Below are 27,939 nucleotides of genomic sequence, written 5' to 3'. Positions count from 1 at the left end.
AGCAAGACTTTTAATTCCTCACTGAAGCTGTGTATTTCTGAGCAGGCAAACTTGTGCTTTGCTCTACCCTCATGGTCAATGGGTACTAGACTTTTGCTTTTGGAGGAAGACATAAGAGTGCTTACAATACAAGCAGAAGCTCTGGTCGGTCAATTTTTTTTAGTGATCCGCAACCTTTGCCATCTTTCAACTAAAGTTAAATGCCCATATTGTCAACTTGCTATATAAAGCTGTTAAGAAGGGATGTGACCTCTCTTAAAATTTGTTTGGGGGAAAAAAGTCAAATGCTCCTCCCTTCCCCCCCAGCTACTGAAGATAATTTTTCATGGTTCTTGCTGTCTAACATAGTGCTATTTCAGTGACCTCCAAGACTATAGAAACTTAAATTACTACTGGAGATAGATAATGGGCATAAAAAAGTACACTACTTCTTAAAACAAAGTAACCCCAAATAAACACACATTTTTAAACCTCTGTTTCTGCTGCGTGGTTTTTGAGTCCCCAAGAAGATCTGTGTGTTTTTGTCATTTGTTCTTCCTGCTGCTTATACCTTCCTGTTTCCATGAGACAAAATAAGAGGAGAATTGGAATTTTAATATTTTCTACCAGTTTAATGAACAGAGTCAGTATGAATGGCAGAGACTGTAAGGGGGGAAGTGACAGAAGCATGTTACTGAGAGCCATGGGATTATCTTTGTATCTTTTTCATTATTTCTACAGTTACTGTCAGCAAGGTCTCATGGACTGCCTTACAATTTTTTACAACTTGTTAAAAAAGCATGTAGAGAAAGTTTTTCCTTTCTTTATTGTTTCTAAAGAATACTGAACTCTATCAGCATTGGTCTCAGGAGTTCACTGACACTAAAGGAAGATAGCAAGCTGTAAATGATAGGGCAACAAGAAACTGCATACTTTCAAAGATTATAAACCAAAAAATAAACATATATCCAGGTATTTCCAGAAATGTATACTCAATGTATCCATAGGTTTGTATACTGAATAGATCAGTTCATTTGTTTACTGTGTAATTAATCACAAAGGTGCTGAGTTAATTAAATCTTCCACTACAGAAGCGTGGTTGTACCACCTACTGAGCATTTTGAGAGCAACAGAGTTCGAGGCATGGTGGGTGATGGAGCTCTGGAGGAGAAAATGTGTAGGTTTTAGGAAAGTAATGCATTTTTCTCTTCAAGTATTTAATTGAAAAACCTATTGGAAGAATGCCAAAGACATTTATGAGCTCCCTGGGTCTTTGAAAGACGTATGATCAACTTCCACAAGATGAGCAATTTTCCCTGTTGTAATCCTTGCATAGTTAATGCTTTGCTATGTTGAAGTTAAGAAGTTAAACCTGCCTTGATTAATAGTAAGTTGTCTGGAAAATGATCTTCTAATGACTATGTATTGCCTAAAGTGAATACAGGATGAGTTTTTAGTGACAAAATTCATGATTCATTAAAACTGTCTACTGACCAGTTGTTAGTTGATGAGGGTCTGCAAGGAATTACTGAATGATTTCAGGGCATGTAGTGACTGGCATAGTGATGAAGCAGGTGCTGATTTCTTGCAGGCATTTGGAGTAGTATGTCACTAATGCTACTAATGTATACATTTGCCAGCTGCTAGGAGTTGTTGAAACCTTTTATCAATTCATCCCATTACTGCAGTCTGCTGCCTCTAGGTGTTTCCTCTGGCACCATTTAAATAATTTTGGACTATGCAGGAAGATGTTTTGGGTTTGGAATTTTTATTGATCTTAGTGTAACACAGTTCAGCAGTAGGTAGCACTAGAGAAGAGAAGCTGGTGTCTAAATCACATGGTCAAAAACCTGTTGAATCCAATTTCCTTGTTTTCTGTAATGAAGGCCTTCAAGTGACTGTCAAACTGGATGACAATCTCTTCCTCATGCCAGCTCTGATACTCCTGTGATCCATATCAACTACTCAATTCAGATTGCTGAGCCAGTAGAAAACTTTGTTGGGTCAAGGAAAAAAAATCACTTGGTTATATTGTCCTGAATTATTTTTCTCTCATAGAGTCAGACAAGTGTCAAGGCTGTTAGAGAAAGGAAGGAGCAGTGACAGTGGGGTGCTTCATTGAGCACTAGGTTGTCATCAGCTCAGATCTACAGTGTCATGAAAACTAATCTCAAATTACTACTTCTCACCAGTTAATTGAAATAATTGTAGCACATTTTTCTCAACTTTGTACTTCCTCACTTACTGTTTATAGCTGCTGTTGTAAACAAGTGTGTTATGACAGTAGTTTTGTGGGTTTTTGGATAAAAATCAGCTGTGGTAAATCCAGGATAGGAACTAAAGTAAAGAGAAAATTATGCTATAAAAATTAAATAAAAAAAATTTGATTTACCAACAATTCTTTAGGTGAATCTTTGATTTACCAGCTATTCTGAGATATGAACAACCTTTTAAAAAAAGTAACTATAATCAGTGCAGTAATCAACATGGAATACTTAGACTAGCTATTAGCTTGGAAAATTCACATCTGAAGTTATGCCTAGTTTAAAACCTCTCATTTTTATGCAGTGGTAATTTGTAGTTCTGACTCCATAATTAGGAATTTGTACAAGAAATGGCTTAAAATTCTAGAACTTATTTTCCTTTTTGCCTCAAATGTAGTGATTTTATGTTCAAAAACACTAATACAATTAGATAGAAATCAATGACTTAAGTTCAAGTTATTAAATTTTATTGAAAATTAATGTTTACCTCTATCCAGTTTTCCATTCTTATGAAAGTGGTGGGGTGAGGTTTTTTTGTAATGATGTGCTCAGGATCTTGGGTATAATTCCATTTGTTTTTAAATGGGCTTCAAAGCTCAGTTTTTCCATTTTAGTGAGGGAAGGGGAAATCATTGTCCTAATTTAAAAGAAATAAACAAAACCCTTAAAAACAACCATCATTGTCCCCAAACAAAGCCAAACAACTCTCTAGTTTGTTTACCATGAACCTGATAGAAATTTGTAATCACTCACTTGAAATTAGAGCTTTAGGACTCCACACTGTCCAGAGCAGAATTTGCTATATAATTCTATAGGAAATTCAAAAGGAACAAGTTACAGTAGTTGAAAGAGGTAGGTTACCTTGGCAAATCAGGAAAACTTCCTTGTTTGGGTTTGGGTTTTTTTTTTCCCCCAGCTTGAGTAAGATATTTCTCCCCATCCCATGAATTTGCCTTTCAGAGTAGAAGTAGGGGTGGGCTTAGGCTATACAAATTTTCCAAACCATGTTTTTGGTGGTTTTTTTTTTGTTTTTCTCTGTAGGCTAAACTCAATTTTATGGTAAAAATTGACTGCAGTTTTTGTTAAAACTTGTAATTGGATTGTAATACTGTGCAGCTGTGGTAGATATACTGGCTCTTTAAGTAAGAAGGTCCAAAATGTAAACAATGTGCTTTTCAATGTTACAAGTTGAGTGTGGGCTAAACTCTTGTGTCCTGTTGGGTTTAAAAGCTAAATAACGTTTACAAATTGCAGTTTACTGGCACGCTTGAGGAATACGGTTTGAGTGGATGTGTATACTTCTCATATAAAGAAGTAGCCAATGCTGAAGGCCAGGAGTATTTTAGTTAATATTATGATACTGTCAAGAGGGTTACTTAAAGAGACAAATTCAGAAAACTTTAGATGATTTAAAATTTGCCTTTCTAATTACGGGGTACATGACCACAGACAGAGGTGCTACTCAAAACAGTATGTTTTTTTCCTGTTAGGCACCTGAGGAGCATAGGAGCAGACCTTGGGCTCTAGTTTGATACGCATTTTAGATGGCATTTCTGCCTAGATAAAAATTTTCCCCCCAGGCATGTCCTGTTATTTGTTATTAAGCTTCATTGGAGCAAGCATTTCTGAACTTTTATGGTCAAGTGAATTAACAAAACTAATTAATCTAAGAAATTATTTAATCTGTGTGATTGCTTTCATTCTAGTATCTTCTGACTCAGATGTGGTCACAGATTACTTGGAAGCAGTTGTGGAGGCAGCAGGTATAGGAGAGAGTAAGAGTGATTGTTTTGGTTTATAAATGCCATACTAAATGTGTGGTAAGCTGTGATCAGGAAGCCTTTATTATACAGCGTTTTGTCTTGCTGCTGAGTGAAAATGAGGGAAAAGTGATGAAAAGAATCTTTCCCGTGCTTTGTTTAGGTCAGAAATTTATTTTGTCACTGATTGTTCTGGAAAAATTTGGCTGTACAGCCAGCTGGAGATTTTTATAAGCATATTTGAGAAAGCTAAAGTGAAATACTGAACTGGTAAAATGATGTGATGTAAAAACTCTACATATGCCACATGGTTAATCCTACTAAAAGAGGAATAAGGTCACTCTTCTCAGTGATACCTTGCTCATAAGGATTTAAGGCACTTTTCCTTTTCAATGTACTTCATTTCTTTAGTTGATTAGTCTCAGTTTCTTTAATGTGTTGTCTGTGCAACAAGGCCAAACTTAGTGTTTTTTAACGTAAAAATCATATACCTTTAAAATTTCATTTCAAAACTACTTTTCTAATACAAGTCTAAGCAGCCTAGAGGTTTTCTTTGTTTTGCTTTAGTGGTTTGGTGGTTTTCTCCACCAGTTTTAGTATGTATTTAAAGTAGCTTGAATTGCAAATTAGGAAATTATGGAAAAGATAATTTCTTAAAATCATTACCTAAACAGAAGTGGGAGACTTCCTGTTCAGGGTTGAGAAAGCAGTGCTGAGAAAGAAGAGGGAAATCTCCATTGAAAGTTAGGTACATAATCTGCTTAAGTCATTCTGGAAGTCATCAATTATCTCCCTCTTTAGGCATCTTAATACATCTGTATATGCCTACTCAAATAAGCTGCTCATTAGCTGATGAAAGCAAATGATAAGTCAATGCAATTGAAAGTCAGTTGTATTTAAATATTTATTCTGAATAATTTAAACTTTTATTTATTATTATAAATATAATATATACTTGAATTAATTGAGTTATGAATTATTTCCAAATACACTACAATATGCGGGGGGAAAGTTGTTCTACGTAATTCAGGATAACAGTAAGGTAAATGGTGTGATTACTGCAATGTTGATTGCTGTGATACTATTCTCCTAATTAATCAGATGCCTATGTTGTGAATTAGCCTAAATTATATCAATATGGATGAACTCGTTTCTAAGGAAAACTATAAGAACAATGCAAGTTCCCAATTAATAGAGTAGTTTTGTAATAACCCTAGATGTAAATCTGGGATGTTTACCGGTATACATCAAAATTAGGGATGTTAATGCCTCTGATTTAATTGTACTTGCTGTAGTGGCATGTTAATGGTGGAGTAATTTACTTTAAGATGCTTGATCATTCCTGGTATCTAAAGATTTTTAGTAAGGTTTGGGGGTTTTTTGGTTTCTTTTTTTCTTTTTTTAAAATCTGAAATATCTCTGCTTTTCCAAGTCTTTGATTGCATTCATGTATTTTTTGTTTTGCTTCTAGAAACTTGCTCTTTTCCTTTAATTCCCTCATAACTAGGTTGAGTTCTTTGCCGCTTGCACACTTGCAGTGCTTCTTCTTATCCAGCCAGTCTGTGTTCATTACAGCTGCCCTTCACTTCTGTGCTGCTTCATGGATGCCTTCAGAGAGTCTAGGTTTGATTGACCTCTGGAGAAACATAGTCTGACCTTCTGGATTTGGTCATCTGCACAGGGTACTGTGAGAATAAATGAGGGTAAGAAAGTACTCTTACTCCAGTACTCATCATTAAGTGAAAGAATTGATGCGTGTGCAGAGCTGCCCAGAGTGGAGGAGTGATACAGTGATAAGTGCTAGAGATTGTATGTGAATTTGGGTTTTGTTTCCCACATCCAGAATGGTGGAGATGTGTTCTACTGCTTATCTCATTCTTCTGTCCTTTCCAGGTTGTTCCTTGTCAGTCACCAGGAATGTACCTGCCAGGCCGTTACTGTTTTCTTTTGGTAGGTCTTAATATATCCAAAGCAGAAGTTGAGCACAGCAGCAGCAGCAAAGGGAGGTAGTCCAGGGTCTGCCAATATAGCTGCCAGTCAGCCTCCCAGAATTTGGCTGTGTTTTTTTCTGAAAATAGACAACTGCTGAATTAAGAGAACACTTCAGAGATTTTGCTCATACTTTAATGTTGCTGCAAATAAGCTACTATACTTATACAGGTAATTAGATGATAACAGGCATAATAATTGGTGGTTTGGCAACATTGATGCAAACTACCACTAACATGGTAAGAACAGGATGGAATTCTTTCTTTCACTGTGTATTTTCTATTTTATGATAAGCAGGGTTTGTAGAACTGGTAATCCTGAATAAAGCAAAAGCTGCTATGTTGATTTTAGAGAAGAGTTTACTCAAACTTGTATGTTGGTGTTCTGCTGTGAAAATGCAGTTCACAGCTGACTGAATTACAGGACTAGCTATTTTAATATTACTGAAGAAAGGAACTCCCTTCAGTTGATGGCTGTGGACTAGGGTTGTGTACATACATGTGTCTTTTTAATGCCATATTGTGTTAGTAATGCAGACAGGGTCTGGAATTGAAACGAATATAGAAATATATTAATTCTGAGTTGTGTGTAGCAGAAGAGTTAATTGATTAATTATATTAACTTAGTTATATTGCTTCCAGAACCCAACATAGTGTCAGAAACCCTCAGCCGCACCATTTACAGGGATTTAACTCCTTTAAAACATTTTTCAGCCTGAGTAGTTTTAGATAATAATATAAAAAAATGGAATTGTTTGACAATAATTTCATTTCTCTTTCCTTCTAACTTGCCTCTGTAATCATTAATTGAGTATTCAGTAAATGGTGTATCCAGTAAACCACAACTGCTTTAATATCTGGAACAATCCTGTCATTTGCATATCTGGGAATGCTTTTGCATATATGCAGGAATATATGCATATAAACTCTCACTCCATTCTGAAAAATGAAAGGTAAAAAGTTACCTCTATTCATGCCTCCCCACCTGTTTTTTTAATTATGGTTGTAGCAAAACAGCATATTTCAGTTTTTGAATCTTTTATTACCATTCAATGAGGAGAAACCACTTGGATATATTTTTTTTTTTAACCTACATAGTTAAGAATATCCATTACTAAATATGTTATGAGCAGATCTAATGTGGAAAATCGGACAAATGCTGCACTGGACTGTAATATACATTTGGCATTAGGGAAAGATACCTATCAATATATATTCAGAGAACTCTCACAAGGATACCTATTTTATCTCAATTTATTCTTTGTCATCTAGCATTTGTTCTGCTGCTATGGAAGATTGATGGATGAATCAGGAATGGGTCTGATTTGGATCTCTGTACTGCAAGGTTTAATGGTGCTTAGGTGCAACAGGATTGAAGCTAAGGGACCATTTTGAACTGGTTAAACCACCTCCTCTGTTATCAGTGAAGTATGTGTGAGCTCGTTCCAGCTTTCATGTTTGATCATAATATGAAAAGCTTTTAAAGGAGGGAAGAAAATACAAAGCTTCTCCGTCAATATTTAGATGCTATGGCCCCACATACTGGAGAAAAGCAGCTGTCCACATTGCTTTTTGTGGATCTTAAATACTTTGATTTTTCAAATTCAGTTGGGATTCCATATTTACTCCTAAACCTAAGAATTCAGTTTAAGGCATCTATTAAAAAATAAACTTTAATTGAAGATAAAAACATTTAGAGTTACTTAGCACAAGAGGAAGTCCTCGAATCTCTGCAAATTGCTCCAGTTTTTCCTGCCATTAGTTCAGGACTGACAGTACACTGAACAAGCATGTCTTATCTCATAGTTACTTTTTGCCAGTTTAGATAAGAACTTCAGCTCTTCCTTCACTACCTTTTTGTCAAGTAAATTGTTGAATATTTTTGATTCAGTTCCAGTATTGTGTCAGTTGTTCTGGAAGGTCAACAGTGCTACAGATAACCTGTGATATGAAAATGCTACATGAGGCTTGAAGCATTATACTGGTAAAATGTAATATTTATGGCTTCTCACCAGTTTTGAGCCCCAGTATGCAAATGTTTGCTTTATTGGACAATATTGAAAAATACAGACTGTATTAAAAGATAAAAGTTGTTGATTGATACGAACCACTGAAGTCTTATATTAGTATAACTGTAATGAATGTGAAGGAATGCTCATATTCTAGTCTAAGCACATGTATTTACATAGAGGGAAATTACTGGATCTTCTCAACTTTGGTATTAAGTCAGATCATTTTAAATGATGCATATTTTTTTCTGCTGGTATCTTGTGTAAGAGCCCTTGCAACACCGTTGGTTTGCTGCAGTGCATTTTTGTAGAATTGTGGAATTCCGTGTGATTTAGGGGAAGGACCCCTAAAATCCAGCTATCAATGTAAGACTGCCCAGTCCACACAAAACCATGTCCCTAAGTGCCACATCTACACGTTTGGTTAAACACCTCCAGGGTTGTTGACTCAACGTGGGTAGCATCTTCACCTTTACATATTCTTACATATTCCAAAAGAAAAACAAAAACAAACCCAACAACATGCAAACAAAAAACCAAATCAAAAAGGAACAACCCAGAGGGCCTGTGGAAAAGTCTTGGAAGTTAGTCACGTATTTTCCTTCAGTAAATTATTGTTCGTTTTTTGTTGTGGGTTCTTTTTTTCTTCTTCTGTTGAATTCTGTGGCAGCTGAGGATTTTGAATGTCTTCTGAATTTGGGAGGAAAGAAGTTTTTTTGTACTGCATATTTTTATGAATTTAATACTGACTTCGTCCAAACTTCACATAAAAGAAAATTCCAGTAGTGTGGCTGCAGGTTTGTTGCAGCAAAAGGCTATGTGAAGACAAGTAGTGTAATTGGTAAGATGTCTTTCTTTTTTAGGATGAAATTAAAAACAACAGAATGTAACATGTGGTGTAAATAATGTGCTAACCAACATACAATGTGCATTTTAAGGTTGCACTAGGAAGAGTTGTTTTGATTTACCATTTGTTTTGTTGGTGGTTTTTTTTGGACCTAAGGCTATGATTTGAACACTGATTTTTGGGTGGCACATAAATTAATATGGCTGACTGAAGTAGATTTGAACTCTCATTTTAGAATTGGTAGAAGTTTTAGAGCTTGATTTACAATCAAAATGTCTGCCGGCCTTGCATCATACGATTACTGACTTCAGAGAAAGCTTTTTGTAATGTAGGGAATTTAGTAAGTTTGGATGTTGTGGCACAGTGATAATGGTGAACTGTTGAATACCCATATTTTGAGGAGCTTGACTTTCAGCCACATGCAGAGAAAGTGTTTATGTTTATGCAAATAATGGGATTGAAGTCTCCACATGGGGTTACATTCAGGGGGCAGCTGCTGCTTTTACTTATCCAAAGCAAGAATAATTAATGCTTTGGAATTGTACTTGCCTCACAGCTTGCCCCCAAATTGGGGAGGAGAGAAATCCCTGCTGTAATGTCTGCTTAATTGCCTTCCTGTAGAAAGACATAAGTGCCTGAAAAGCTTGAACGTAACCTTTAAATTAACTAAATCATCACAAGTAAATAATTTGGTACCCAAGTAAATGACCAAATTATAAATAAATTCACAGATCTGGTCAGTTATCCCTGCTTGTGATACTGATATTATAGTTACCCATTAATTAGAATCTACATTGAGCAATTTTTCTATGCAGCAAAAAGCTCAAATATGTGGCATAATTTAATTATAATTGTTGTTAAGACTAATAAATGTGTTTCCAAGTGGTTGTATAGTTCAGATTTTTTTTTTTGAGAGGTGCGTGTCCTGAGTGTAGTTTTTTTTCCTGACTTCCATGAAGGTTAGGTCCTAGGATGTCAGAGTATTTTGTTTTCAAATTTATCTGAGGCAGTAGGGAGTTTGTACTATGGTTTCTGATGTAACTTTATTGTTTGTACCATAATAAACCAAAGAAAAATAGTTGACATATGAAGTTGCTTGAATAACAAAAAGAATAATAAGAAATAATAATAAGAATAAGAAAAGGATAAGTCCTGTTCTATAATCAGCCTGCCCTCAGCATCTGCAACAGCTGTGGTTATAGAGGCAGGATACCAGCCCAGATGTACTTTTTCTTCCCAATCATAAATGCAGTCTTAACCTTACCCCCTAAAGATCATGCAGAACTTTGTTCATGCCGGAATTTCGTTGTATTTCCATACAGATTATTCACTAAATAAAGAATGTAATTTTAAGAGTCCAGTTGCAAAGAACTTAGTACAAAATAACTTTGTTTTCAAGTTACCAGTTTGAATAATGGTTTAATTACTCTAGGGCCTAGTTGTTTTATTTCAAATTGTTGAAGATGTTGAAGAGCAAGAACGATGATAGTCTTTCAGATTCAGCCTGTTGCTTATAGTGTGACAGCAGGTGTTATACTGTAAATTTCAGTTATCCGTTTTCTGACCATCTGTGGCAAGTTAGGTATCATATGAATGTGATTATTTTCACGGACTGAATTCCAAACCCATTAAATAAAAATAAAACGTGTTGATATATTCTGTATTCTCCAATATAGTCAGATAGTTGGTTTTTGAATTAGTAGTGTTTCAGTAGCAAATAGCCAAGATGCTTGAAGAATTTGGCTGAGATTTGCAGAAGTAATTTGTGGTTGCTTGCAGATTTCTAAAACGCTGGAGATTTGCAGAAGTGCCTGCTGTGTCACTTCTTGGATGCTCCTCTTGATGTCTTTATATGAACTGATTTTTTTTTTAAAGTTAGTGCTTTGAGTATTTATTGTGTTTGTGGTATGTTACCGAGTTAGGCTCTCCAAGTGTCTGATTATTTTAGAACTCTTGTCTTCTACCTATTGATAAAATACTTGAGTGTTGAGCTCTTAAAAGAAAAGGTGACATTTAAAAAAAACGGGGAGCCTTGCTGTTTGATAAAAGTCATTGACATTCCTAAAAATTAGGTTTCTAAAATGTCACTAATTTTTCCTTTTTGTCCATTTTGCTCTTTTTTTTTTAAACAAGATCCTCAGAAACTATAGAGCATAAGTAAACATATATAAATATTTGTTTGTTTGTTTTTGTTGTGGTACCAAGAAGCGTTTTGCCGGCTGTGGCTGCAGCACGGGGGATGCTGAGCGCGGGGCAGCCCCGGCCGGGCCGTGGCCAGCGCAGGTGCCCCGGGCCGCCCGGCAAGGAGCGCACCAGGCTTTGTGTGAGCGGTGCTCCAGCGCCATTTAGATGCTAATGTCATACACGCTGCTGTTTTGTGCTAGACCTTGACTGCATCTCAGGAATGTGGCCTGTCTGGTTTTAGGTTGGTATTCAAAGGGCCTACTGTAATTCCTGCTGGCCGATCGATTGATTAAAGCCGCGGTCTTTTGGCTTCCGTGTGTGCCGAAGGAAGCGGTTGTGCTGGTGGAGAATTAGAATTACATACTTCTTCGGTTCTCCAGATCTTGCCTACTGTTCTCAGTGCTTTCTATTTGCCATCTGCGATTTGGCAGTAAAGTAAATTTGTTCTGTTAAGCCACACATGCCACATTAGCTTTACTGACAAGGGTTGAACCTTTCTTTCTGTTCATGTTTACTTTTTGTTGGGGTATCCAAATGCTGCATTGTTCTCTTCAGCTTTTCTTGCAAACATATAGAGAGTGGAGTATATTCCTATATTTTTACCGTGGATGTGGCAGTTTTCTGTTGTTAGCTTATTTTCTGGTTCAATGGAATGTATATTCTGGGTCATGTTTAGAGGCAGTGAATAAATTAATAACCTAAACATAACAGGAAAGTGCTATAATAAATCTGAGTTCTACTTACGACATCTTAGAAGCAATTCGCTGTATTTTGTGCTGAAAATAAAGGATCTATTTATGTATGCTGCAAACACAAATTTAAAATGTAGCCCAGGGAATAAATTTTTTGTCAGTCTATTTTGTACATGAATGCAGTATCCATCAGATTTTCTCTGCTGCGTTCCTTTTGTATTCTTGTAAAATAAAATCATAACGGTTTACTTTGTTCTCTGAAAAAACATACATTCTTTCAGATCTTTTTCTTAAATGTTTTGAAAAATAATTTACTTCTGGACTTCCCTACTGTGTTAGATGAAATATACATGAAGCACAGGGAAGAAAAGCTGTGAATCTAGTTGGCCTTAGCTAGCAGCTACTTTAGCAGATAAAACAAAACATGCAAATATCTCCTGAGCACTTAAGGCTGATCTTTCAGACACTGACTGTCTTCATCCCTAGCCAAAAAGGGGCATATGATAATTAGATTTTGAAGGACCATGTGGTCTTGCTACAGAGCTAAATATTGAAATGCAAGAAAGCAGACTACCACATGGCATGGTTGATTTTAATGGCACTCATGGTAAAATGCTCTCTCTTTATGTTGCCTTTTAGGTTACCTAGGGTGAAACAAAATTACAGGCTTGGAGACTCTGGAAAAGCTCAGCATCAGCGTTTGAGGTAAAAATGAACATACTGAACTAATCTTGAGAGTGTCCTCTTTGTTAACTTTATGGAACTGATTGGAGGAGAAATTTTCATCAAGATTCATTTTGTGTTTAAGTTTTCAGAATTGATTTTTAAAAATTGCAGTTCACAATCTTACTTTTTAGGTCTGACAAAACTCACACTTTTAGATGTACGTATTGTGCAAATTTTTTATTTTATAGCTATAAGAACACTCTAGATCTGCTTAAGTATGGTATTTTGCTTAAAGTTGTAGTTTATATACGTATATGTATATATACATAATGTGTTGGATATAAATATATGGTACATACGTTTGGCTAATATATATAGAAATTCACTGTCATGAATTTCTGTCTGTTTTGGTTTGCAGCCTAAGACATTATCTTTCTGAATTTTACTTTTGTGGTTAAATCACCATCTTAAGTGCACGGTATTTTTTCTTTAACTAAAGGGACTGGTGTACTTCAAGAGAAATGGTTGTTGCTTTTTCATGAATTGACTGTATTACTTGCAGTTTCAAATTGAAATAGTTTAAAGAAGCTTGAATTCTGATTTTTTTTTTTAATGTCTAAGTCAAAGTGAAAATACATGTGCATTGAAAAAGCAGTTTATATAATTTACAATTATATAAACCATAGTAAAATCATATCAAACACTCTACTCTTGTATTTCTCACATGAGCCAGTGATTAATGATAGTAACCTGGAAATAGAACTAGGGAATGTGCACACTTAAACTAAATTATCTTTCAAGTTTTGGTTTCTGATAGTAAACTATAATAATTCATGTTCAGAGTGACTCATTTCTGTCAGCAAGTTGTGGTGTAAGCTCAACACATATAAATGTTTATAAGCAACTGAATTACCACAATTAATCTTGCTATTGTAGTTTCATTTTCAAATAATTTTTATAGTTCATAGGTTTTTGTTCTTTTTTTTTTTAAGAGTCAAGGCTTGCAAATTATGTGATTAATCTACAAGCTGATATCATGATGTCAAAATGCAATTCGGGAAGCATAAACACAGAGACTGTGGAAATTAAAACGGTAAGACTGTGCTTTGTAGTATGGGAGAAGCAAGTTTTAATGTAGCACTGCAATGTGTTCTCCTATTTTATATTTAAAGATGCTTCAGAACCATAAAGTAACTTCCATGTGTGAGTTTATAGAAATTGACTGAATTTCTTCGGAAAGAAAAATTATAGTAGCTACTTCATATTATTCATAGAAGTTCAGGTATTTGTCATGAAACACTTACCCTGATACTTCTTATGAAGCTGAATATGATTAGAAATCTATTCAGTTTTTTAAAAGGATATGTATGTGTTTTTCTTGTGGATTTTATATTCAAACATGGTTGTATTGGTGAAATACGATTAGTTAAAAAAAAAAAAAAGTTGACACTAGAGGCTAGAATTAGAATTGAATTCATATGTTGTTCCAGATAGGAGATAGAAGTAAATGGTAAGGAAAATAAATGACAGGTAAATTAAGGTCATGGTTTAAATAGTATGCTTCAGTTTGAAATATGAGTTCAGCAAAAATAAGGAAAGAGGCTATCTTATTAAAACTACATAGCAGAAAAATGTGTTTTGATAATGTAGGGAAGACAGAAATGTATTTATTAGTTCCACTGGTGCTCACCTTGCCTTGCATCTTAGATCCATATACTTCATTCTTTATCTTTTGTCATCTCTGTTAGGTGACAGGAGTCTGCATAGCACCAATTCTACTCTGCTGATTAAGCAACTGCATAGTTAGGATTGTTGCACAGGCCTTGTGCACATCATTTTAAAAAATGAAAGTCAGAATCTGGCTGCCTGTCTGTGTTCTTTAAAAGAGAAACAGCCCCTTTCTGAACGTTTATTCTGAGTGCTTCATGCATTGGTATCACTAGAGATGTGTTACAAAACTGATTCTTGTTTTTACATTGTATTGCTTTATTTGTAAATGCCCTACAGCCTGTTTGTGTCATGCTGATAAATAGTGGCATAATCCTTTTGCATTTAACCATTTAGTGTGCAACAGCACAACTCCTGTGTGAACGATGACTTGCTGGCACTCTTGGTCGAGGTGGACTGATTGCAACACAAAGCATTTATTAGGCTATTGCCCCAAATCCAGGTTTGATCATAATGAATGTTACATGAAGGACTTCAGGGGTTTTCTGAGTCTGCTAAGTATCCTGTTGTACTCAATTTCTCTCCTACAAACAGACATTTAGGAGGAGTCTTCCAGGAATTTCACTTGTTAACTGTTGTACTGTTTGTAGAAGTGCTTCAGAATTAGCTCATCCAAATGTAGAGCCTCAATTTAACTTTCATTGTAATAAGCTCTTTAATGAAACTTTTTCTGGACAGCAGAAAGCAGCCGTTGTTGTGCTGATGTGCCTTGGTAGGCTATTAAAGACCAATGTTAGACTGGTTCTGTATCAGAAAAGTAGAAAAAATAGAATTCTCATAGTTCAAAATGGATATTCACAAAGAATGTTTCTGATTGTGCTAGGAAAACCTGGGAAGATGGTCCATAAAGGAATGCTTATATTTGGGCTTTGTAAGCATCTGCTTGGAAAGGAATGCATGTGAAATGCATTCTTTTTTTTCATTTAAGAATGTTGTAAGACCAAATGGAAAAGTTGCTGTTAGGCAGTGCATGATATAAAGATCTTAGAGGGATGAGAGAGAAAGAATGTCTCATAAGATGTGTTCTGTGTTAAAGACAGCACAATATAAAAGAGATTTCTGATTCATCTTACTGAGTAATATAGACAGTATGATGATTGAGTTTCGGACTTTTTTTTTTTTTGCAAATAAAACTTGGGGTGTTTGGTTTGGGATTTTCAAGTTCTGTTAAGAGAACTAAAGCTGCAGGAGTAATATTAACAAAATGCACTTCCTTTTCTGGAAGAAGTAGTGTGTACTTCTGGGCTGTCACTGGAAAAAGTAAAATCCTTTTTAAAAGTACACTTCTTTTAAAAGAAGGCTTAGATACCAGACAACATAGAAATATTGCAGGTTCCCCTAAATTGGGGCAAAACAAATTCTTCCTTCTGAATGCTTACAGTGTAAGTTGGTAGGTAACATTCTCAGTGACATTTTACACTTTATATATTAACATTTACATTAATTTTCTACTCTGTAATTTGTATTTTTAATATTTTACCTTTTTTTTTAATTTGTTCCTCCTTTACCCAAGTAAGAATTTTCTGTTAAATCATTCAGCAAGTTAATGTTTCATGTAGCACTTGAACATAGAAATTGCTATAAAGAAACTGCATTCAGAATCTTCAAGTGTTCATGTAAGAGAATATTCAAGCTATTCACTTTTTTTTTATAAATTGTTGTTTATTTCCTTTAGAGTATGTGGATTATTTTTACCTCTTGAGGCTGACTTGCTTTGGCTGATGCTGAGAGTGTTTTTAGAGGTTAAATTAGGCATTCCTGGACAAAGATGAAATCCTGAAGCGTCAGAAATAATGTTTGTATCACAAGGATTATATTAGGTACAAATTTACAAATAGGTACAAATTACGAATTTACAGGTGGGTACAAATTTATTAGGTATAAATTTACAAATCATTATAGAAAACAGATTAAATACATTGCAAATGGCAGTAAGAAATTTCTGTTAATATGAAATGGGTATAGTTTTGCACTAACTTGTGGATACAGAACAAATTACACTCACAAATGGTGATTAAAAACTTGAAAGTTGTATCCGCAGGACACTATTCTCTTCTCTGTGTACCTCAGTGCCATTCCATAAATGTTTTAAACTGTCCTCCAAGCAGGACTAGATCCAGGATGTTTCATTCCAGGTGAAGCCTCTGGTCAGTTTGGCTTGTATTCCTTAGTGCAGTAAACCTTGAATTTTTTGTGCGCCAGGGGATGGCTTCAAATTGGATAGAGTCATGTGACTGAAAAAGCCTACACCACAGTTCCAGATTTACTGCAGACTGGAAAAAATTGCTATTGCATGTTGCTGACTTCACTTCCAACACGGTGTATTTTTCTGAAAAACAGTTCTTTAAATGATGGAATAAAGGGTTAATTTTAGCTCTGCAATTCACTATCTGTTCACATAAATGTTCATTAAAATAAAGGCAATAGTTGTTAAGTTGTTAAGAGTCTGCTCCTAAAACTCTCAAGATTGATGGTCATTAAAGTGGAACTTCCACTATTATTTGAGTAGAACAGATGAGCTTGAGCACTGTGCTGCCTTATCCAGCTTCCATAATTAGTCCAGAGTCGCAGCAAGTGTGATTAGTTTCAGATGTTTCTCTCTCCAAGTTCAGCTTCAGCAAGTTCTTACAGTTTCGTGTTCTATCAGATTTCAAAATAATGCAGTGGACAAAGATGGAACATCTTAGCAAGTGTCTTTATTACCCAACACTGGCTGAGCAGGACTACTTTGGCTTTTTATTTTGCTTCACTGTTAGCTAGTTTCATTTAGCTCATGTTCAGTTTTCTGTCCAGAGATTCTCAACATATGTGCTTACGTCTCAAATGTTTTCAATTTAAAATTTGTTCTTCAAGAAGATATGTTCTTTCCCTTTTTATTTCTAGATGATCTTGTACTGCATTTCTTTTATTGAAGAACTTGATATTTTTCCTTGCTATTGAAATAGAGACTCTAGAATGATACAATTACTGCATTATTCTGGCTTACTCCCATATTACTCCCATATTGCCATTGATCTTGTCAAATCTTATATACTTCCAGTGCAAACCATAGAAATGAGGGCCAAGACTGGAAACCTTAGTGTACCAGAAAGAAACGTTGATTTGGGAGGATAACTTTTTACCTGACTTAGCTTAAATTTCCTCCCCCTATATATTGTCTTTCAAATGTATTGTGTCTCATGCAAGCTCTACCCAGATATAATTGCAGTGGCACACAATGCTGTTTTGATGGTGTGTACTTTTCAAGTTACAAATCTGCTTATACTTTTTCCTTCAAACTTCAAAGGGTGTTTTTTGAGAATGCTTTTTGGTCTCAGTGACATGATTGTATTTAAGAGAAGGTCTTCTGTGAAGGTACACAGAAGCCAAAGCTGTAGTTCAGAGTATATGTTGTTTCACAGCCTTTCCAGATCAAGTTGGAACCATATGTAAGCATAAATCCTCTTGCTTCTTACAGCAGGGTAGCTAAACTGGTATCACTGTTATTAGCTACATAACAGAAGATGTGAATTACTTGTAATATTTGATCCTGTACTTGTTTTTTATTAGTAGCCTTTTAAAACAAGGTTGACTTTCTCTCCTTAATTCCCTCCTGGTGATGTGATATAGCTATTTTACATGTTCCCAAAGTTGTATTTATCATTTGAAAAAGAAATACAAGAAGATGGAACAATAAACAGAGAGCAGGAGCTACTAATCTGAAGTGATTTATAAAATTCAAGTGGCTGGGCTTATATACAAGAATGATTGAGGAATCATCTTCAGCTTTTACTATGGAAAATGTTTGGGGGTTTTTTCCCTGGTCTGTTCTAGCAATTACTATGACAGTGAGGTCTCATTTTAAACAAAGCAAACATTTAGTTGTTTTTCACCAGTTGCTCTGTGTAAGTAGGGAAGCATGATTGGGACCCTTTCAATGAAATATTGTAGTCATGTGAAAGAACTTTGTGTTTCTTCAAACACTACAGGGGGTTTGATATACGATTTAAAGCCTGTTCCAACCCAAACTATTCTGTGATTCTAAGGATTTTTTTTGTCTGTGTTACCAACTAGTGCTTCCACTCACTGGAATACAAAAAAAGAAGCTAGATATATTAAAGGAGTGCTTCATCTATTAGCTTGGAGAAGGGGGTGTTGAGGATGACCTTTCCCTGCTTTTTCTCCCTTCTTCCCTGTTCCCCTGCACCTAAGCTGTCAGTTCATGCAAAAGCTTCACTGAGGCTAATAGTGCCCAAAATTTTCTGATGCTTTCTGCTGGTGTCTGGGGAAGATTGTGTGTCATGCTACTGTCCTTGCCATGTGACTGATTTTATCTATCAGCCACATTCTGATAAACATCAAGTACATTTGATGTGTGAATGCTCAGTAGATCAGAATGTCAGGGATGATCAGGTTGCTACATGCAGCTGTATACCACCTAAACCATTCTGTGATGACTATATCTTTCCTGCCAGCTGTCTCCTATGACCCAAAGCTTTGGAGTCCTGGTGGAGAAACAGCCACTAGTTCCAAGGAGAGAATGAACCAAAACATCTTTAGTTGTTCCAGATTAGAACACTCTGTAAAATTACTATAGTTGCATTGTTAGAACCTGTATGTGCTTGTGTGCCTTCTTTGAAATGTACAGAAACAATTTAAGAATCTACAGGAGTCTTTTTTTTTTTGTATTGCAATTGAAATGAATAATGACATAGTACTGATTTTGTGATTTGTGTAGACTGTGTTGTTCTTTATTTACAGCAAAATAAAACAGTATTGATCCATTTTATCTATTTAGGTAATCTGAAATACATGGGTTCAAATGGGAACATACATTACAGGAGTGAAAAGTGAATGAGGTTGCCATGAGTTTGGAGATTGTTGTAAAGCAACTGAAAAAACAATGTCAAGCATGTGATGTCATGTCCTGTGAAAACATACATTTGCTCCTTTTGAGTTTTTCTAAAGATTTTAAGGCATCTTTTTTTTTCTGGAATCTTCTCACTATGACAGTTTTTGTGATGCCCAAATAAAAATATCAGACAGTATTCCAGCAGTATCAGCACAGTTTTTATGTTAAAGAGGATCATTTTTGATGGGGGGGGGAAGTATATTTGTTGCTGATCCTAAACTCCCAAAGTTACATTTATACTTGTTCACTAAGTAACATTTACTACTAAATGTTTGTCTTCAAAAGATAAATACGTTTTTACAACGGAACTGTGTATAATGTTACTACTTCAGCTTAACCACACGGTCCTTCAGGGCTTTCCCTGCAACTTGGGGGGGAATGAATTGAGACCAAGCTTTGTCTGACCACTTGCTGTAAAGTGAAATTACTTCTGACGCTGCAAGAGGCGTGATCATGTAGTTCTGTGTATGGCCTTCTGTTTATTTTGCAATATATACCTGTGATGGAAAGTGAGATAACAGGTTTAGTCTCTTCTTTCAGAGCTTCCTAAAATTATTTAGTACTAATTTAACATAAGTGTCTAGACATGGTCCAGATTATAATATTTAATTTTAAAATACTAGCATATAACAGAGCAACAGTGTCATAAGTTATTAGTTGGAGACTATGAAACAAATCTAAATGAATACTTAATTACTGAGGCACATAATTGCTGGAGTTGGAAGGGACCTCTGGAAATCTAGTCAATGCCTTATTTTTGATGATTTATTATTTATTCTGTCTCTTTTCAGTTATTTCTGAAAACCATTACTGGTCTCTCTTAGATAGTGTATTATACTTTTCTCTCTTTATTTTTTTTATTCCTTACTTTTTTTTATTCCAATTCCAATTTACATTTGCAAAACTTAAGCAACTTTCCTGTTCTATAGAAAAGGGAGCACATTTCAGTGCAATAAAATGATAATTAGCTTTTCCTCATGTCTTTTAAATGAATTATTAAATATGAATTCATAAATTTTATGCATTTCTCAACCCATATTGATGCTAAAATTAATGTAGAGCATGTAGGACTTTTGATGGAAACTAACTTTTGAAAATACTGTTTTTTGAATGCGGTATGTATTCAGATTAAAGAGGGAGTACTCAAAATTTCTTAGATTTCATGTAGCATGTTTCTGTATACTTCAGCAATATTATTCTATGTCATCAGGGCATAATCACTTTCCTAGGCTAAAGGTTTTTATGTTGTGGGGTTTGTTTGTTTCAGTTGGTAGGTTTTTTTTCTTTTGTTTTGTTTGTTTTAAGTTTGGTCCTTCCTGACAAATAACAAATGTTTTTAACATGCAAACACACACACCGAGGATAAGAACTTCATAGCCTCAGTAAGAATGTGTTCTCTGGTGTTCAGTTGTCATGAAGTTCTGAATGCTTTGTTTGTTTATGAATCATAGAGTCTTTATGGAAGTTGGTGGTCAGCCTTGTAAGGATTCCATTCTCTATTAGTCCTTACCAGAGTCATCAGCAGTTATCTGTAATGTTTTTGCCAGTTTTTAAAAAGATAATCTCATCAGAATCTGATGATTTGAAAATTGATGTTCTTGTGTAGCTTCTGTTCTTTTCCTAGCAGTTAGAATAAAATGCCTGTTTGTGTGTGTTTAAAGCTTTAATTGGTCAAAGGACTTTTTGGTTGGAAAGAAAAATGGAAAATCTGATACTTGTGCCTGTGCCGTAAAATTCAATTTTTCTCCCCAGAAGTAAAGCTAAGATGGCTTAACTTTTTAAAGTGTAAATTTAAAATGAGATTCTGTAGGCTATAAATGGAACTTCATATTAAAATGTATGTGTGTAATTCGAAATGCCTAGAATGAACATTGTCCTGTAGAGTACAGCTCTTTTTGAAGGTTTGGGGTACTTTGATAAGCACACATCTTCAAGTGGACAAGTGCCTGTAAATTTAAGTTTCTGCTGAAAATAGTGTGAGAAGAAACACTTGTTTAAGTAAAATCAAGTAATGTCCTTTTCTTGATTAAAAAATTTCTCTTATTGCTTGGGATTGCAAGTATATTTAATACTGTTTCATTTTCTTCTCATAGTAGGCTGTGCTGGAACAAAAATGCAATGAAAGAAACACTGGATGAATGAATGAAAAGCCCTGCTTTGCAATCCCTCAGCATGGCGGGACTGCAGCTCATGACCCCTGCTTCCTCCCCAATGGGTCCTTTTTTTGGACTACCATGGCAACAAGAAGCAATTCATGATAACATTTACACACCAAGAAAATATCAGGTACTGGCAATAGTAGTAACAGTACTAGTAGCATAAAAAAAAAGTACAATTAAATCCATTCATTAATGGAAAAAGAACAAGAGCAGGTGGAGAAAGTGTGCATGACAGCACAGTCAGGACATGTCTCTCTTAACTCCACCTCTTGGGAGCTAATTCTTTAGTTTGGCTTTGTTTGACATTTGTTATATCCCCCCTTCCCTCTTCTCAGTTTGCGCTAACAAGCAGAACAGCTTTTAAGAGGGACAAATGAAATGTGCCTCTCAATTGCATGCATACGTCATGCCTTCTTTCACCTCTCGCTTTGTCTTCCATATTATACAGTAATTTTGATTTTTGGTTCACAAACTGGTCAAAGCAGCCCTCTAAAGTCAGAAACCCCATCAGGATACTCTGATTTTTCACTTTAAAGAAAATTGAGTTCTAGATTATCAGTTCTCTTTGCGCTGCAGAGGTGCCCAGAAGTGTTTTGTTAGCATTACTGAGAAACTTGGATCACTTTGAGCTAGTCTCCTTGATTGGACTGAATTGATGTCTGCAATGAGATTTAAAAGCTGTAGCTTCTTTCTTCACACCATGTATATAGCAACAGAATCATCTATTGGAAAGACAGATTCAGAAAGCTACCTGAAAGCAGATTGTGGTACTCAAGGATTTTATATTTAAAAGCTGGAATATGCGTAGTGTGTTAATATTTTTGAAGGATTATGAGAATGCATTGTTATGAAAGAGATGTGTTAATTATATGGCACTTGAAGGATCTCAAGTGATACTATTGACTTGTACTTGTCTATAGTTTATCACTCTTGTTATTTTTTGTCAGCTTTTTCACTGCATTGCTGCAAGTAAGGACATTATTATTTTTTAAATCTAGGTTGAACTGCTTGAAGCAGCTTTGGATCATAATACAATAGTCTGCTTAAACACTGGCTCAGGGAAGACTTTTATTGCAGTACTACTCACTAAAGAGCTGTCCTATCAGATCAGGGGAGATTTCAACAAAAATGGAAAAAGAACTGTGTTCTTGGTCAACTCAGGTAAGAGGAAATGTTCCTAAACACACTGCTTATACTTCCATGGAATATTCCGTAACAGAAGTTCCATGAAAGCAAAGTTGAGAGAAACTTTTGTGTAAAGTCTTCAACAGCAAGAATGTGATGCCTTTCATCTTTTGTTTCATCATCTGTTTAATAGAATCTGTTTATATATATAACATAGTCTTCTTTCTAGTTTAAAGTTGAATCTGAAGTGCAATTTAGTTACCCATCTGTTTCCTTGATGTGATTTTGCATAGAGGCAGTTGCCATGTACACATGGTTTAACATTAGTCAAAGCTAAAGATCACATTATGAAATGTGGTGCTAGGTCATATGACACACATCTTATAAATTAAAAGTATGAGAAGACCTTTATGTAAATGAGATGATTTTTTTTTTTTTTTCCTTAAGCAAATCAAGTTGCTCAGCAAGTGTCAGCTGTCAGGACACATTCAGACCTTAAAGTGGGAGAGTATTCAAGTTTGGAGGTAACTGAATCATGGACAAAAGAGAAGTGGAGTCAAGAATTCTCTAAGCATCAGGTAATGTATTAAGTAAAAACCATAAGTAAAGCATACAGAAAGTTCGTTTGGACCAGAAATGATTCTTTCCAACTATACATTCAGTCTTTATTAAAAAGAAATCTATCATATTGGTAATATTTGTATGTTAACTTTGAGGCAAATGTATGTAGATGTTTTCAGGTTGTTTTTAAAAGGCCGTCCTGTAAGTGCTTTGTGTTCAATCTCCCTGACTTGTTCATTATGTTGATTGCAGAAGAAATTTTGAGTGTGTATACTATACCTTAAATGCTGTTAAAATTTTATTAAATGTTAGGGTTTTGGGGTTTACTTTCTGGTGATTAGTAATGCTCTATGGGATATGTCTGAGAAACTCTGGCAGAAGAAAGTGTTAATATACTAAAGTGTTACTGAAGTGTGAAGTTCAAATTGAGTGTAAAAACTACATAATTTTATCAACAAACTCAACTTTTATGTGTTAGTGTACAAAAAATAAGTTTTTCTTTTAAAAAGGATTCTAATAACATCCTGTTCATGTGACAGCTGCAAATAGTTAAGAGCTTATGAAGAACTGTCTTGCCAGAGACATGATGATGGGACACATAAAAGGACACTAACTTTAATTTATTAGGATTTAATGATACTTGTTCTGTGTGCTCTGATTGGTGTTGAGATTGTCTGTTGTATTCACTTCCTAACTAGGCATGTGACAGGAGAGATACAGACACATCTATATAGATATATAGATATAAATACACCCCCATTCAGACAGATGGCTTTCTCCAGTAGAGAATGTTTTATTCTCTTTTGTCCTTACCTGGTGCAGGTGGATGAATAGGGGTTGATAGGTGCCAGTGCTGTCTCACAAGACCTGCAGAAGGCTTTTCCTCCTTCACCTTGACCTCAAACAGCTTGTGCTTTTCTTGTACTGACTTTTTTTTCCTTTCAACCTAGGTTCTGGTTATGACGTGTCATGTTGCTTTGACTGTTTTGAGAAACGAATATTTATCCCTGTCAAATATTAATCTTCTGGTGTTTGATGAGTGCCATCTTGCAATCCAGGATCATCCATACCGTGAAATTATGAAGGTGCATTTACCGTGTGAATGTTTAATAAACTTGGTTGAGGAGGAAAAGCCAGTGAGAGAGCTGGAGAATTGGGAACCTTTTAAGGGGACATTTGCTAACAAAAAAAATATTAGTGGAACCTAATATTAGTGTTAGCATGTTCCTGGGACTGTAAAATTACTGTCTTAAGACTTCTGAGATAGTGTGTGGCAGAAGAATTATGTATTTACTGTATTTTACAGTGGGGATTAAAGAAAAATCTATCTTTAACAGACAAGCTAAATTTATTGAATTAAGGGAATTTTTAAAATTTATTAATAAAATATTTGAGTTAGAGAATGGGATATGCTAATCATCAGTTTGTATTATTTTTAAAAATGCTGGTCTCTAAAGGTGCTTCTGGGGCTCATTCCAGAGTATTATTGGTTCCATATCATTTTTTGCTTATGAGAGATACCTACATATGTATCTTTCCAGGTCTCTTTTCAAGTGCATATGCCTGTTTATATGGCATGGAAGTATTTTGTTATATATTGTAAGTGTGACAAGGATATTCTGTTTAATGCTAACTGTTCCTATTTTTCCATGTTGTAAATATTTACCTTTAAGTGTCACGGCTGTTCAACTTTCATTCAGTAGAAAAGAAAATACTAATTTAATGTTTGGTTCCTTTTAAGACACCTGCTATTGAAATAAAAGTTTGCAGCCAAAGCATCATAAATTTGCAGGTAGATTAACAGGATACCTGTCGTAAATAATTTGATTTTTTTTTCACAGATCTGTGAGGATTATCCATCATGTCCTCGAATTTTGGGATTAACAGCTTCCATTTTAAATGGGAAATGTGATCCTGCTGAGTTAGAGGAGAAGATCCAGAAACTGGAGAAAATTTTGAAGAGCAATGCTGAAACTGCAACTGATTTGGTGGTCTTAGACAGGTATGTTTTATAATGATTTTTGGTAAATTGATGCCTGTGTTTTCATTTTGGGCAGAGGAATAAACCAGTAGCAATATTTTGTCTTCTGAATTTTAGAAAAGTTTGTGTGTATATGATGCTTCTATTCCATATAGGGTGGAGATGGAATGTTAAATGGTTTTTGAGTACAAAGTCTGATTGGCCTTGGCAGGGAGAGATTTTCTGTAGTTAAAAAACAAAACAAAAAAGATGCAACAAAACAGATCCTCAAACAAAATAACCCAAACCAAAACAATTAAAAACACCCCTCAACACACCACCAAGCTAAAAAACTGACATTTCACAAAATATTTCTGAACTTCTAAAATTCAGTCTTTTGTGTAGAGCGTTAACTGTTTCATGTCCAGTGTATGCCGTAATGTCACTATTTAGGAAAATGTGGCAACATCCACAGTGCAATGTGCTCTTAATGCCAGAGTAGTTGCCTTTTTTTTTTTGTCCCCCCAGATGCATTGCCTGGGTTTTAAAGGCTAATGAAAGATAGAGGGAGATTAGAGAAAGTAGTAAATACTTAAATGACAGAGCAAGTGGCTTAAAGAATCTAGAATCCTGTGAATGTTGTTTAAACTAAAGTTGGTGATAATGCTATGAATTTTAGGGAAATTAGGGTGAAATGATTGCTATGTAGCATGTTTTCTTCTGCCAACTGTACTGTATTGTTGAGTTTCAGACAAAGCTAAAGGTGGTTTTTCCATGTTACAGAACAGGTGTTTCATCCATGTGTAAATGTTTTAAATGCATTTTTTTTAACTTTTGTGAACCATTTCTTTTTAAGAATTTCTTGCTTCCACTCAGGAGTAGTAATTACTTGCATAAATGTATATATAGACATGAATTTACATGAAGTGGATTGGTTTTCTTTTGTATAGCAAGAGAGTGCACTATGGAAAAACAAGTGAGAATGTTGATGAATAAATAGAATTTACTTAAATTTTCCAATATTTGAAATGAGGATAGCAATGTTAGTCTTCTTAGGAGTGTATTCAAAGAGTATCTAGAATGAAGTAGCTCAGTATTTTCGGTGGTGGAAGTTTTTCTGAAGTGTTTAACTGTATAACTTTTAATAATTATTGATTCATGGTGTTCTTTAATACACATAATTTTGCTGTTGTGTTTGCTGTATAACCTTAAGAGCTGAAATACCTCTGGCTTTCAGAAGCTCTATTTAACTTGATCTTTCCCCTCATTAAGATATACTTCTCAGCCATGTGAGATTGTTGTAGACTGTGGACCATATACTGACAAAAGTGGGTTGTATGGAAGATTATTAATGGAATTGGATGAAGCACTTGCTTTTCTAAATGACTGCAACATATCTGTACATTCAAAAGAAAGAGATTCTACCTTAATTTCTAAGCAGGTAAGGATATCAAGAAATGTGAGAAACCTGGGGAATAGAAATCTTACTACAGTTTTTCTTTGCCATGTATGTTACATAACTGAAACCTTCATAGCTAGCCATCCTTGATTATCTGAAGCAAACAGACTTCTGATTTTTGTGTTCATTAACGTGCAGTTGTTTTCATACATGAGTGAGGCTTCAATGTCAGGTACTGATTAGAATTTCATTTAGTTTGAGGTTCAGATTTGTATAAAACAGTTCTGCACCCTTATGTTATAGGTCCTTATCTCTGAAGGCAAGAATTTGACATTTCCACAATCTCCTATTAATTCAGTACAGAAGAGGAAATAATGCTTCAGGGAGAATTTGGACTGTACCCCATTGTATTACAAGTTGATAAAGGAAGAATTTAGGCAAAAATTCCTGCCAGAGATGTACAGTGTCTGTAGTTTATCTTAGAACAATATTGGACTAGTGCCGCATCTTGCTTGAACGGAATTTGAATCTCAGGCTTGCAACTGATTTTCTCTGTGTTTGCCCCTGTGTTGTCTTGACCTTTGGCAGAGGATGGTCCAGAAGGTGTGGAGTGTTAAGCAGGTACCTCTCACACAGGGGTCCAGGTACCCTTTTTAACCCTGCTTGGCCTTCCTGGTTTGGAATTGCCTGCTAAGTTACCACTGTGTCAGTATATAAGTTGTTGAACAAGAAGTCAGTAGTGAGTCACTACTGTGACTATTCCTGTAATAGTTCACAAGAAATTTGGAGAATATATTACTTTCTTCAGCCCAAAATATTCCAGTTTTCTTTAGCATTCTTAAAACTGAGGGCTGTGACACTGTCTATAAAATATTATTTGTGCCAGAGGGGAAGATTGCACATAAGGCAGCTTATCACAGTGCATGGGAATTGAAAGTCCTGGTTACTTTTGTGCTAAACTTAAACCATAATAGGCTAAAATACATAAGGAATGCTGGCTGGAGGCGATCTTCATGACTTTCAGACTCCAGAAGAGTGGATTAACTTCAATAAATCTAAAGCTTGCAACCCTCTTGCTTGTTTTAAGCCAGTAGCTCTCCAAGAAGATGGAGGCACCCATATTAAGAAAATAATTGAGTTTCAGACTGTGATACTTTTTATCTTGGCAATGTAGACTATCAAGCCCCTGTATGCAGTTACAATTAGTGTAGATGGTTTTACCCTTAAGTCTTAGAACTAAATAACTTCACAGAGGATAGCACAGACTCAAGAGGATGATAGTCTGATCTTTCTTTCCTCACAGAAGGGAAGAAGGAAGAGAAATTAAAGCAGCAGCTGAAAACCAGCATCCTGATTGTTACAGTTCAGTTGTAGTTCTTCAGGTACAATATAGGGCATCCAAACAATAAGTCCTTTTAATGGTGTTATCAGTGTACCCCATTTCTGAATTCCTAGTTTATTGTCTGACAACTTCACTCTTCTGGAGGAAACAACTTCTCATCAGATCAGTTTATGATGGTACTTAAATGCCTATTCTGTTTTCTATGAATAGGATATAGTTCTCTCTTTTTAATATTCTACCCACACGTACAAACCACTGTGTTCTGTTTTTCCTTTGAAAGGATAAGACTTCCTAAGGCTACCTGAAGGCTACTGTGGAACTTTGTGATTATATACTTCTGAAACCCTGCCAGCTGTCAGTAGTAAATAAAGTAAAAATGCCCAAT

At 35.3% G+C, this 27,939-nt stretch overlaps 1 protein-coding gene across 13 annotated transcripts in view; it reads left to right on the top strand.

The window, feature by feature from the left end:
• The window catches only part of DICER1 (dicer 1, ribonuclease III), a 67,558-nt gene that overhangs the window by 6,037 nt on the left and 33,582 nt on the right, over positions 1–27,939 (top strand). For 6 of the 13 annotated variants that reach the window (XM_023927619.2, XM_086895541.1, XM_086895550.1 and 3 more), the window contains exons 2-9: positions 12,363–12,428; positions 13,382–13,482; positions 21,102–21,294; positions 22,166–22,328; positions 22,740–22,870; positions 23,804–23,938; positions 24,695–24,855; positions 26,086–26,254. In XM_023927619.2, the coding sequence (XP_023783387.2) occupies positions 21,151–21,294; positions 22,166–22,328; positions 22,740–22,870; positions 23,804–23,938; positions 24,695–24,855; positions 26,086–26,254 (903 nt within the window). In that variant the 5' untranslated portion in view covers positions 12,363–12,428; positions 13,382–13,482; positions 21,102–21,150. Of the gene's footprint in view, positions 1–5,510; positions 5,707–5,896; positions 5,954–12,362; positions 12,429–13,381; positions 13,483–21,101; positions 21,295–22,165; positions 22,329–22,739; positions 22,871–23,803; positions 23,939–24,694; positions 24,856–26,085; positions 26,255–27,523; positions 27,595–27,837; positions 27,925–27,939 lie in introns of those variants that run through there. The other 7 variants (XM_086895543.1, XM_086895546.1, XM_086895544.1 and 4 more) reach the window with 6 other exon arrangements.

Source organism: Cyanistes caeruleus, chromosome 6 (assembly GCF_971803275.1).
Source record: "Cyanistes caeruleus chromosome 6, bCyaCae1.hap1.1, whole genome shotgun sequence".
NCBI lineage: Eukaryota > Metazoa > Chordata > Aves > Passeriformes > Paridae > Cyanistes > Cyanistes caeruleus.
Note: the sequence above shows the minus strand (reverse complement) of the source record. Positions and strands in the feature narration are given on the sequence as shown.